The sequence below is a fragment of the Nasonia vitripennis genome (genome assembly GCF_009193385.2).
Source record: "Nasonia vitripennis strain AsymCx chromosome 1 unlocalized genomic scaffold, Nvit_psr_1.1 chr1_random0015, whole genome shotgun sequence".
In the NCBI taxonomy this organism is placed as follows: Eukaryota; Metazoa; Arthropoda; class Insecta; order Hymenoptera; family Pteromalidae; genus Nasonia; species Nasonia vitripennis.
Window position 1 is genome coordinate 454,883 of NW_022279604.1, and position 13,872 is coordinate 468,754.

The following is a 13,872-nucleotide window of genomic DNA, read 5'->3' on the forward strand; positions in this document are numbered from 1 at the left end:
GCCTCTCTATACTTCGGGAGAGACGAGGGTTCCGCCGGCCGGCTCGCTTCTTTCTTCTTTTTTACGTCTTCTCCAGGCGTAGTACTTTTCCTCCTCCTGGCGCACGTGCCGAGCGAAACCCGTTTACGATGCGGGCTGATGGAAGGAGTATACAGTGACTGAGCAGTGAGCGCCTACTGGCTTCCCAGGACAATGCCAAGGGATTCCCTCGCCACACTCTCCGCAGTCTCTGTGTATGGGAGCAGGCTCGTGTGTTCCGCGCTTCTATTTGCGGCCACTGTACATCCGCCCTCGTCGACTGGAGTACCTGCAAGCTGCCACTGATTGCAGCGAGCGTGTAATTATCCCACACGTGCCTGCCTCGATAAAAGTGAATATGATTCAGGTACTTGCGGCTGCTTGAAACAATTATGACAGCCCTTGAAACTTCAAACTTAGTCATCATCCCGCTAACGCATTTTACCACCTGTTATGATCGCTCCATATGGCTGCAAAAGTACTATGTAGGTCACTGTGTTCGAGATTCAATTACAAGAATTGTGCGCTTATTAACGGAGCGGATGCGTCCTTGAGTTTGCGGCAGGCAAACATATAGCTGTTTGCCTCTCTCGTATGCACACAGATCTTGATTGCAATAATGTATACAAGAAACAATGCAACCGTGCTTTTTCTTTCTTTGCTTAGATGCAAAGAAATATTTGATAAAAAGGGTTGTATATTTCATTAGGTTGTAACGGGAATTTTTTCCGAATTTAAAGTTCAACTTTATGGGTATTCAGATACTGGGTTCAGAAATATTATAAAATAGGTTTCTAACCTGTTTCGTTATTAATAACGTCAAAGATGCTTCTATTGCAATACAGCTTCCTCTAAACACATTATTTCACAAGTAGAATTATACTTTGTTATAATTCATACCATGGCAATTTTGTAAGAGCATGTGTCGCTTTAGACGGATTTACCGTTATCTTATTATCTTATTCAGAATGCAATAGATGTGTTTCAAGGACATAGCAAAGGGTCGTTCAAGAGCTTAAGTAAGGCCAATTTGAACAATCCACGAAACCTTCTTCAAGCTGGGAGTATAAATTTTAATAAGGGCTTGTCTTTACTGTCTGGGCAACATCTTTCCTCTTGATGTTAGAAATGAGGGTCGGCTGCCTTAGCCAAGATGGCAATTTGGCTGATCTTCAGTTATACTTATTTTTCTAGTCGAGTTTTCAAGCAGTGTTTGGGGTAATTTTTCTCGAGGACAAGCTTTCCAACTGCTCATCTCATGTAATGACCATTTCAATATACCTGGGCTAAGCGGCTTTCTGAAGTTGCTGCCATATAACAAATACCGAAATCCTTGACCTAAAGTATATCGAAAAGGGACCTTTTTATATCATGTTGCTATGCAAGTGAGGTTTACCCCGTTTACGCTGCAGTTTGGTTTGCTTCACAATACCATTATATATTTTTCTAAATCACTTATTGTTCATTCGCAAAGCGGGAGAATTTTTTTACAAATCCATCTATTTGATCGCAAAGTTTAACGTATACTTTGACTGAAACAAACTTTTTATATTACACTCAATTATTTCTATTTATAAAATCTAAGTGGGGGAAGTATTTATTAGGCCTACCCTATTATTCGAATTAAAGTTTATAGACGATGGTATTGTCCAGCTGTGACTATGTCTCCTCTCAGGGCTGCTAGTTCAATTCTAACGACTGCATCGTATAATTCAGACTCATGCATACGCGCGCAGTGCGCAAAGGAGCGCCGATCTAAACGCCTATGCTAGAATTTGAATCTGGTACTGTTTTGTAGTCCATCTCGAAGTTTTTGAAACGGATTTTGTACATCGAATTGCACAAATGTCGAGCTTTTGTGTAATCATTTTTTAATATTTATTACAATGATGCTTTACTGCAGCAGCCATTGCCAAATACTTCAGTTGAAATTCAACGATATTTTAGTCGAAAGTACAATTTTCAGTCCTCAGTCTATTATGTTCCTATTACATTTTAGTATGTAAGATTAAAAGTCAAATCGAAATGAACATAACGGATCCTGTCACGTTGAAATAATGAAAGTGCTTCTGAAACAATTAATCATACTTTAGAACGGAGAAAAGTCGTTGCAAACGTCGAATAAAGTTATCGTCAATTGCTAAAAATGCATATTCATAATTTAATGATAAAATGATACCAATTAAAATGTCTGCGCAAACAGATGCGACCATGCAGAGTCCATCCTTTGATGAGCGACATATTTACGAGTTATAAGTGCGCCTCGGCGGGAAGCTTTCTCAGCGGCTCGAAAATACGCCTAGCAGGCGAAATTGCGAGGCAGCTTGCGCGCACGCAGTTTCGAGCCTTCGCTCGAAATTTACGGCTTGCACGCAGGGAGGCGGCCATATCTGCATGCACTGATCGTTAAAGCGTTCGGAACGAGACAACGACTTTACGAATTTCTGCTTCTGACAATCATTTATAACTCGGGTGTACGCTTGTATTTATAGCCCCGAGGAGAGTTCCCGGGCGGCCTCCGCCGATGGGTCCGGGGCTTTGAATATATTACACACCACGAGGCGCCGTTGAGGCTTTCGTACTTTTATGAAACGGTCTATGGCTGCTTCGATATGTCAATAGACGGTATTTGCGATGAGTAAACTTTGAAACGGCGAAGAAGGAAGTAGTCAGCGCATGGCGCAGCAGGGGTAGAGATAAATCGAACCGAAGCAATGAATCATAATGCGATTTACGATCTGTTTTAAATGAATGGGATTAAGCGAAAAACAAGTTACTCGAGCTTGAGCGACGATGAATTCTGAGACGTGACCGGCCCCCGTTATATCTGACGCAATATCCTAAGTAGGTTCAAGGTCGAATGATGCAATGAAATCGTAAGTCCAGTGTCGAAAGGCTTCGGCCTGAACGATCCAGTTAATAAGTTTTAACGAGAACGCTTCTCGACTTGCACTCAAAGAGCTTTAAGGGACTTCTTTGCCGCGCAAATTGCTTTTTGGGACTTGCACGCGCTGCTCTGATAGTACAATAATGCTTATCGATCTACTGCAATTCATTGAAAACTTTACCTGGCGATTCGTGTGAAGAAGGTATTATAAGTTTAGCACAATTAGCTAGAATTTATGAAATAATTTGATCAGAAGAAAAAAATTGTAGAAATGAAGCTACGTCAAGAGAAGAGAAGAAGACGCAGAAAGCTGCAAGTTTGCAAAGGTCCTGACGTATACCCGCAGACTAGATACGCGTAGCCTCAATCTGCTAATCAGCCTAGGAAACATAGAACGGGACGGGCGCGTGCGTTAGCCCCGGAGCTGATCCTTTGTTGCACAAGAGAGTCGCAGTCGAAGGCTAAAAGCTGCCGTCTCCGCGGAGCTTTCGCCATTGCTTTTGAATCGAAGCTCTGCGGGGCGAAACTGGAGCGACGACACGCGCGCACTGAATCCGCGCATCAGGTGAAGCTTGCGCTTCGGATTTCGCAAGCGGCGATGGAATAACGCTCGCAAGGTTGATCTCTGCGTTGCTGTAGCGTCGAGGCATCGAGCACGCTATGCGCTATCGAGGCAGTTTTAGCTAACTACTACCACTACTGCGATCGTTGTAAACGAGTGTAAAGTGCAGGGGATCAATTAATATTCCGCAAGCGACTGGATGTTCCTCCGAGAATGTTTGCCGCTTCGATCAAGGAGTTTTTATCGCAGTAGCTGGAAGGGCAATGACACGGTCGAGCGCATTTTTTTGGTAATGCATCTGAATCACCATTGGTTTTTATTAATCGTCCGCAAATAAAAATAAGAATAGCAGTAGCGTATCATGCGTGGAGATTGCAGCGTAGATCGAGTTTCCATAAATTCTCGCTCGTCCACAGAACTGCACGTCATAGCCAGCTTGTGCGTCTAATGCTGCGAGAAATAACTCAACGGTTTCGCGAGATTTTTCCGATTCAATATTCAAAGGGTTATCCAAGTATAGACAGCTCGATGGATTCGAATCGGCTGCAGAAACAATAACTTGTACATCGATTACGCTCTAAATAAAGAGATTTAATAATACCACTGACCGACTCTGATTAAAGCGCGATAACTCGAGAGGAAAGTTTTCGCCGCACATTTCCAGCTCGATTGTTGTTTGATTTTTCAATATAGTGACATCGAAATCAGAGTTGCCAGGCGAGTAGCCAGGATGGCCGGCGCGAAAAAGAGTCGGTAATATCCCACACGCAAACGGAGCGACGGGCGGCGACGGTTGTTGCATTGAAAAAAGGCCGCAGCGTTGTGCAGCGTTTCGCTCGTATGCGCCAACATGCGCGCTTGCAGCTTATCACGGCTGCGGCACCGAGCTAATAATCTAAAAACGTGCTCGGTCAGCAAAATGCGTGCTTGCGATTGTGATTGTGTATTTTCCTCGGATACATATCGCGCTATAATGGGGAAATTTCGCGTCATGAGTTCATACTTCATCTAACAACAATGACTTCCGAACGATCGTTCGAGCATGGCAATCTGCCAGTAATAGAGCCCCGCTGCTGTGCGACTCCGAGAAGTCGCTTTAATTTTCGTCGATAGAACAGCGAAGGATGGCTTCCGCGCTCTCCCCTCTCCCCCCTCTCAACTCTACACCCGCGGCCTTGGATCGCCTTCTTCGTTACACTGAGAAACTTCCCCACGGCGTTTCTCACACTTCCTCGTGTCTGTCGCTCTCTCCCATACCTCTGCAGCGTAAGTATATCTGCGTACGCGCCGCGCAATCCGTTTCCCGTTTTTCCACTTGACGCTCTTTATTTTTCACCGCCCTATAGCTAGCGCGCCTATCTTTGTAAACACAGTCTCATCCGCCGTGCGATGTGGTCTACGTGATCCCGAGCACACGCGACTCTACTCGAGCTTCTCGACGCGACACTTGTGCCATGTACATACGTTGTTGAGTGCGGCTTGCAGCGACCGCGTGCTCATCGATTCGAGCTGAGTAGATATATTTGTAGGCGGAAAATTTCGGTGCGAGAAGCCTGGTATTGCGCGATTCCTTCTTTCTACTTATTTTTCTACCGTTGCTGGTCTTTACGAGTTTACGCAAAAAATATCGGACCGCGACGCTTGCCTATGTCGGAGGATACATTTTCAAACTTACTGTTGTTTTTGAAGAATTTCGGGCAATGAGACACCTAGCCTATCTTTCAGCAACGAAATGAATTCTTGCGTGACAAATTAGCGACTAATTGTATATAGAGTAGTTCTTTTGGTTGGGTGAAACTGTGAAAGTGGTGGTTCCAGCTTAATAGACATAGATCTGATTCCATAGATCTAAATGTCATACCACTCCTAACTCCTAACTCCTAACTCCTAACTCCTAACACGCACCTACTCTATTTTTCGCACCGGCATTAGCCGATAGCCGATGACGCGTTTTGTACGCGCTCGCAAAAAGTAGCCACGGCGAAAGCTTTCGTTCGTGTGCGGCGCGCTGCTTAATACTGCTGTTATAGTTAGTTCTCTTCCCCCGATAAGAGTGCACTACATACACGTGGGGCGTGGGCACGTGGGAAGAAGAACGTCGCAGTATGCGCTCTGCGCAGGCGCGAGCTTCGAGGGGACAGGGGCGGGCTCTGCGTGCGATCACTGGCTTCCAGATGTCACCACCTCTCGAAGACGAAAAAGAACGTACCGCTATTTTCCACGGCGCCGACGTATTGATAGACTTTAAATTGCTAGGAAATTCGAGCTTCGGCACGAAGCCTTCTGTTGTACGAGTATTTTGATTGCAACATCTATGACCATGCGCTGATCCGATTTAACGTCAAACGTCAACAGTTCCGCCAGTCTTTGTTTCTACCTATTATCCTTGATATTGGCTTTGTAAGCCTCGATTTAGATTGAACAAGTCTGCTGTTGTTAGTTCTTGTTATTTCCTCGAAGGTGGAAAATTTCGCTGAAATATTGAGCCACTTTGACGCGTAACTGGCCAGTTCGAAAGATAAAATGCAAATACGCGCGTTGAAAGTTGCAATTCGATGTCAGCCTCGTTGCATGCACGCAAAACAATTATATTAAAGAATTTCTCGTAACAAGCACGGCGCGGTGATTTGCGACAGCGGACGCATTCTCTGTGTAGCTTTATCGAGTGGAATTTTTCTTACGTTTTTCACTTATCGTCCTCGTTCTTATTAACTCCTACCGCGGTTCGATGCGCTGCTATAAAAAGAACAAGACTGATGCTCGAATGTTGCGCGAGATATGACTTTATTCGTATGCCGAATTTTGAAGAATGTTAAAATATTTCAAAGCCGATGAATGATGGCCGGCGGGACAAAATTTTAATGCACTCTCGAGAGCAATCAATGTAGGAATACCGACATCGCTAGAGTATAATGCGAGTATGGTAAAGCAGTCATCTTCGAAGTGGAAGCTCCGCAAAGGTAAACATCGAATCAAATGACTTCCGCGCTCTGAAAATAGAAAAAACTGCACAGAGTTGGTAGATTCCGCGTGAGTCGCGAAGCATCCAGAAAGACGCAGCTACGTGCTGAACCGCAAGCTTCCGGCTCTGCGGGATAACCCTGGCCCAAATAAGGCTTTCCTCGCAAGCGTGCTTCGATTCGCACTCGCTGCGTTCATTCACTAACACGAGTCTCCATTCCTCCTATTGATCATCCAAAGGCCAATTTTTCGGCTTCGATTGCTCAATTTCAATGCAGTAAATGCGGGCTATGTAAAGTGAGCAACCTAATTAAGCTCTCCGCGTTAAATATAGCGAATACGCTTGATTAAATTCATGGTGCGTAATTTACTTACGCGAAGTGAATTTTATTCAGTGCTTCTTATTAAAAAAGCTTTGTAAAAATGCACGCGAAAACCCCTCATTGGTATAGTATAAATGTTAAATACTCAAACACTCTTATAGAGTTTTTTAGGGGTTCAAAAATGTAACATCCCAACAAGTTCTCAGTATTAAATTAAAAAATCTGCAATAATAAGAAGCATGCTTCGAAGCAATTGTGCGACACTTTACTATATAATTATCAATATTTAAAATAAAATAAAGTAAAATTGAGGACTATGACCACAGAATAAAAACCGATCATTACAGTTGAAAAATGACAAAAACACGAATGACATTAACTCGATATTTAATTAAAGAAAAGTATGAATAAAATTTGTCGCTTTACATGAATCTTCTGATGGCAAAATATCATAGCGATTTCTCTGTAAATTTTTCCTTCGCAGTAGATATTTCAATTTTCGGAGCGGAGTTCCTTTTGTCCGCCGTCCAACGCGTAATGTAAGCGAGCGTTAACGAAAAAGAATCATTTCGGTCGTTACCGAGCTCATTATTGCGGACGTGCGCTCGGATGTAGTGGTATAACGGCTACGGTTGTATGGGTACCATCCGAGTGTAGGTATACGGAGTCGCGCGAAGCCCGCGAGGAAGACAAAGTTCGACCCTCGCCTAATCGCGCCGGCAAACGACTCGCTCGGCTATATAGGCACTGGCGCCTCGTAACCGCCGTTCCCCCCTCTCTCTCCCTCTCTCTCCCTCTCTCTCTCCCTCCCGCGGCTGCTGGCTAACTGCGCAGTAGTTTCGCTCCGCACCCGGCGATACTCGAAAAGCAGTGGGAGTGGGACTTCTCCGGGAGTCGCCTATGGTAACAGGGGTTCGCTTCGTTTTCTCCGCACCAGTGGCGGGTAGCTCTCCGCCGCGGAGCGGGAGACCCCGCACACTCTTGTCTCTTGTAGCCGACGAAATGTGCGCAGTTGCGGGCGGACTTGCACACTTCGCTTGTAGGGCTCTTTTATAGATACGACGCAGAACGCTGGGGGAGAGCGGAGAGGCATCCTATTTATAATGTCGGCGTGCGGCGATTTACAATCGAATTTACGGGATAGTCACGCACCGACGGCAATATATTTATAAAGCACACTGCGGGTTCGCGTCATTCATTCATGCTGTTCTATTTTTCATAAATTTTGAATTAGGCGCGCTTTGTATCTAGATCGCGCTGCCATCGGCGCGCGCGCGCGCGCGACTATTCGAAATTGGTTTACTTTCTATTGACTTTAACACCAGATATGTCTTTTAGTATTCACATATTATCACTAGTTATCCTCATTGTATTATATTATTTGTGATACTTTCCCAGCTTAATTGACCTGCCTATAGAAGTGTATAATACTAGACGCGAAATAGTATGCCCTACTATTTCTAAGCAGGAAAAGCAGAACTCTTATTCTCGAAAGGGCAGTGTATAATCGCCCAAGGAAGACATATACTTTTGCCTCGTGTTGCATGTACTCACCGAACAAACTATACATGCAAATACCCTACACAAAGCTATTTTTCTACTCGAAAAAATTCTACATGGATATTTTCAATGATCTAACAATACGTTATATGTGCAGCGTAGTAAAATAATGAAGAATCGTTATGGAGAATATCGGTGTCGAATTTTTTTTCGTCTAAGAAAATATGTGTGTTTGTAGGGTATTTATGTGTACGCAGCTTGTTCGGTGTCGACTGGAAGGCTACATTGCTACATTTTCGCATTCTGTTAGATAGAGGAATGCGTATGAGTTAAATGAGTTGTAAACCAACGGAAAGAATTTAAATAAAAATAGTTTAGTTTGTGCATACAATTTCTTAACATACCATTAATAGTATTTAAAAAATGTTATTTTCGCCCCGCTTACCAGGGGCAGATGGTGAGGTTTTCGGTTGGGTGTAGAATACAAGTAGAATAATTGAGTTAAGAGTTAAGGGTGACTTCATACCAACATATGTCAGGTATCCGTCGCAGCTTTGTTTATACAGCCTCGGTACAATAGGATTCAGGTAAGCGCGCGTGAGGTGCTGTTAGGATTTCCCGAAAGCGTACGTAATATATAAAAAGGACGGCTCTCTCGTTGCACTTGCTATAGCGTGTCCTCGTACTCTTGTTGTAACGAGCTGCATCACTTTCGCGGTTCTTTCAGCTGTATGCTGACAGTTTCGAATGTTAATATCAAAGTAATAGCATGAAAGCAGCGACGAAGCGCACATAACGAATTGGTAAAAAAGCTCTTTATTGCACGTGTGTGCGCGCGCGCGCGCGCGCGAGTGCAACGGGATCGCAGTGCGCGATTCGACACACAGCCAAGAAACGTGTCTACCCGGCGGTTGCCTATAACGCGGGGGCGGTGGCTCTCCTCGATCCAGCGCGAGGTCATACCGTGGCGCGATGACGAATCGATGCCGGAAGTTTGGCTTTGAATTACAAAAATATGCGTGCCATGGAATTTTCTGCATTTCTCGAATTTCTCCCAAGGAAAAGCTGTGCCCGTGAAACAGCGAAAAAGAGCATTTACTCGAGGGGTTTGTGTTTTATTTCGATGTATAACCTTCTTTAAATTGTGCTACGGTATCCACTAAACAAATTCTCGATATCACTTTTTCGTTTAGTCTTTTAAAATTGAATATACAGCTGAAATGTCCGACCACTAAGTGCCCGACTACTAGTGCCTTTGCCCTACGAAAGCCATATTTTATTAGCATATCACTGTACACTTGTACACTCGTCCAAAATCGATCTTTCTTTTGCAAAATATAAAATAAACCCATGTAGTTGCACGTCCATCGTATTCTGCAACTTTGAATTTCCATAAGATCCCACTTGTGGACTTGCTCGTTTAGGATATTTATACGTTTTATTTTTAGTCGACAGGTTGTTGGCGTAAACAAACGCCAGTGAAAAAGCCTCAGTTTATTACCCGCACTGAAATGTGCATTGTAACAAGCGTTATAGGATTTGCGCTTAACCGTATCTTATTGGCATAAATTAAATTCCTCAAGTCCGCATAATATCGGGATTGATAGTGAATGTTATTGCGATATCAATTAGCATGTAATACTTAAACCACGGTCAAGGACGAGAGAGAGAGAGAGAGAGAGAGAGAGAGAGAGAGAGAGAGAGAGAGAGAGAGAGAGAGAGAGAGAGAGATGACAACAAAAACATCGCGATTGCGCCGACGCCGCAACGCAAAACGTAAACATCGAGATCGAAGATGGCGACCTCGTGGACCGAAGTACACATTGTAAAAACGCCGATGCGATGCCTGCGAAGCGACTTTTGCAATGAAACGATCCGTCTTAGCGAGCCTCCCACTTACAGCGATGCTCTCAAGTTGACACATTATCTAAAAATTCGTTTGAGCAGTATGCTTTTATACGCGACTTATTGTGATTCGGCCTTTCGCGCAATACACACGCACACACACTCCTTCGGCACGACGTTACATCATGACAGAAACATCTCACGGATTCTTTCCGCAGGTGTGAATTTCAAACTTTGAAGGTTTTTCTATAAACTGATCGATGGCTTATATTGTAAAAATGGCATGTCTAGCAATAAAAAGGACTTACTTTTTCCGATCCGTCCATGCCTTCGCTGATCATCGTAAGCGCGTAGAGATGCACACATCACACGACGGTACTAACCTTACTAAAAGCGCGGCGCGGCTGTATACGGCTCCGCGGCCCGCGCCTGCACCGCACGTGAGTCTCGCAGCGTCTGTCTTTCTCTCTCTCTCTCTCTCTCCCTCTTCTTTACTTACGCCCTTCCGAAAATCAGCCGGAAGCATGCGCAGTATATAGTCGCAACTATATATATATATATATATATATATATATATATATATATATATATATATATATATACTAAATGTTTTGTAATTGGATAGAAGAGTGAATCTGTGGAAATACCGCACCAACTGCTTCGTTTCCCAAATGTTTTTGCCTATAAGTACTAAGGACAAGCTAAATAAAGAGTTTCAGAATAGCAATTCAATCTGAAGTAAAGGTATGCAAATTCACGTGCAGTTTTTCTTCAACAAATCATTGAAAACTGCGCACGTTGTGAATACCTGCCAATTTTCGGCGTAAGGGAAGCTATACTGCGTAAATGTTTCAATTCTTGTGTAATGGTGTGACGCACGGTATAGGGTATAGGGCTCAACCCTCGTATAGTTAAGTTGCCGTTCGCTGTCCTTGACAGTCGAGTTGTCGGTAGTAGTGTTAGTTTCACGACCTGCGGCCTGCGGGTCAGAGAGATGGCATACCACGAATGCGACTGTTCGCCGGCCGGTGATACTTGTATATCTACGTACGACTAAATTATTGTTAAAACTATACATGGAAAATATTCGTTGAAGAAACTCTTACAATTGTCTAGACACTATGATACTTTAACCAAAAACAGTGCGAGACCGAACTTACAGTGTATTTAAATTTTTAATACTTTTTCAATTCTAGTAAATCAAAACTTACCATATGACTTTCATGTACTTCCTCACATTAAAGTAAAAAACCTGCTTACCTGGTCAGTGTACTTAACTATATTGCTTCTAAACATTTACGCAGATCGCAGTAATAACAATATAATTTAGAAAAGAGTTTAAACACATTTGCAAGAACGTATTTCTTTTATACTTACGATTGAAGTATTACTACATCATCGACTCAAGAATTTTAAAAAGATTTTTTTTCTGCATTAATTAATATTTCAATTATAAAGTTTATTGAATATATACTCAAATTACATTTTAACTTCATTACTAATGTTAAAAAAAAAGCTTTGTTCATGAATATTGAATGTCGTTAGCCACAGTATATTATAAATACAAATCATTAACGCAAATATTTTTTTATCATAAAAATTAACTATATTAATTTCTTTATTCATTGATATTTTAATAGCAAATGAGAAAAATGCTGACTCTTACATGCGCCGTTGCCAAAAGGGTTGATTTATTTGCAAGAGGGGAAAGATAATAGTGTTGGAGAAAATGACTAGATTGCTTGTACGTTCTAGAAAAGCCAACGGTGTAGGGCCTTTTGAGTGATTTATACACGAAAAAAAATTAACGGATAATAGTACATTTCGATACGGGTGTGGAAGGTAATCATTTGCCTCATGTGACGTTTTTGGCACGAGTGAAGTGAGTGAGAAAAGTCGCACATGAGGTAAAAATTAAATTAAAACTTTATGTACGTATGGATACATTGTTTTATTAGTATTAAAATATATAATCGTTATTTTTAACAGCACAAATAATTCTGATGTATATATTACTTAAAAACTTTAGTTGACGAGTTAACGAAATGATGCCACAACGGCAATGTATGATAAAGCAGATTTTAATATCTGAAAAAAATTTTTAATTTTCCATTGTAGAATAAGTGCATTATACTTATGATCTAAAAATTATATGATATGTTTTGAGTAATAATTACAACTCCAAAGTTTTCTAAACTCATTACATAAAGTCCTCCGGCAGTTAAAATACAAGGTTTTATACATCTTAGCATAACGATTTTTAATAAAGTTTTTGCTCTTGCTGAAATAACGTACCATTCATTTGCGTATCTATATATCAAGAAATAATATTAATTTTTTTTTATTTTTAAAATTCAATTTAAATATGTAAACATGCGACTTACACAGAAACAAACAGATCATTACTATGATCGATAACAAGTTGCCCAGGCCAACTAATAAACAAAAAATGCACTAAAGAACCAATTACAAACAAAGCTAGTCTTATTAAATCTAACATTGCACCCATGTGAACCATGACCTGTAAGTTGCAAATAAATAAATTTGAAAAATATATATTAATTCACATGCATATATCGACTGCATTGGCATAAAATATTTGCAAACTATACTCACAACGACAGTTCCAATACTAATAAAGACAATCGTAAAACCAGTTAGGATAAGAAACGATAATGAATATGATAAATCTATTAAATCAATGAACCTATACAAGTAATTAAAAGAATTATTTATTAAAAAGTTCACTTCTAAGCTCCTTGAATTGTTTGAACGTAGATAAAAAGTACATAATTTCACTTAACTGCAAAGCTGCAGTGTGTAAATGAATGGCTTTGACAATAATATCATAACTAATGTCATTCTTTGAATCAAAAGATATCGTTGCTGTGTGTATACGATGTCTATATAAAATGAAAATAAATATACATATAGAAACTTATATTTTTTATTCGTGTTATACGATTAAAATTTGAACATATGAATCCTTCTTGCAAAAATCTAGATTTTTTTATGGAGTAATTTCATAATTACTGCGTGTACGCTTATTTTTATACAATGTCATCTGACGCGTTAAGAAATTGATCGTCGAGTAACCAATCTTATATGATTATTAAACTTAAATATATTTTGTGTGCATTCAAAAAAAATTATTTTCTCATTTGACTACAACGGAGGATTCCTATGCAAAAATAATAATAGTATAAATGCATTGCATTTATTAATTACTTTATAATGGAAAAAATTGCTAGAATTTGATGTACGCATGCTGTATATGTTGTGTCAATAGCACTAACAACAGTCACTGTAGTGAGTGAAGTGATCGCAAAATATACGTAAAGCTTATAAAAATGTTTAAATGGATCTATTATATATTCTCCCTTAACAAATAAAATTTTTGGTCGTGACTCGTTCAACGGCATGATTAAATCAAGAACAATCGGTATCATTGGTATCTGGCAAAATCCAAGACCAGCAATCATCATGTAGACTGAAAGTAAAACATTCTATGTATAACTTCAGAAATCTGATTCTTCTAACGGATCCTTACAAATTAAATTAATGAGAAAAGATAATGCAAATTCACACTAAAAATATCATAATAATAATCGTTACATATTTATTTGAGTATTTTACTTTCATTTAGAAACATCTGTTACATACACAGAGATGAGTCTTTGATTATAAAGTATAAATAGTTTTATTTTTTGTTATTAGTATAATACATTCAAAATGAAAATTTACGAAATTGTACCAAATGATAAACATTGGTGTGA

General features: G+C 40.7%; 1 protein-coding gene, 1 long non-coding RNA gene and 1 pseudogene across 6 annotated transcripts in view; 1 reads left to right on the plus strand and 2 right to left on the minus strand.

Moving 5' to 3' along the window:
- The window catches only part of LOC100113853 (MAP kinase-interacting serine/threonine-protein kinase 1), a 53,539-nt gene extending 42,996 nt beyond the window's left edge, over positions 1 to 10,543 (minus strand). Inside the window, exon 1 of the mRNA XM_003423767.5 lies at positions 10,405 to 10,543. Within this exon, the coding sequence (XP_003423815.1) occupies positions 10,405 to 10,437 (33 nt within the window). The 5' untranslated portion in view covers positions 10,438 to 10,543. The remainder of the gene's footprint in view (positions 1 to 10,404) is intronic.
- Positions 1 to 13,872, plus strand: part of LOC107981924 — a 38,305-nt gene that overhangs the window by 16,553 nt on the left and 7,880 nt on the right. For 2 of the 5 annotated variants that reach the window (XR_004226565.2, XR_004345178.1), the window contains exon 1: positions 4,523 to 4,733. The exons of 2 other annotated variants lie outside the window; for them this stretch is intronic. This is a non-coding gene — a long non-coding RNA (uncharacterized LOC107981924). Of the gene's footprint in view, positions 1 to 4,522; positions 4,734 to 9,153; positions 9,358 to 13,872 lie in introns of those variants that run through there. One more of the 5 variants, XR_004226564.2, reaches the window with a different exon arrangement.
- On the minus strand, positions 12,134 to 13,584 carry Or152PSE (odorant receptor 152 pseudogene; annotated as a pseudogene).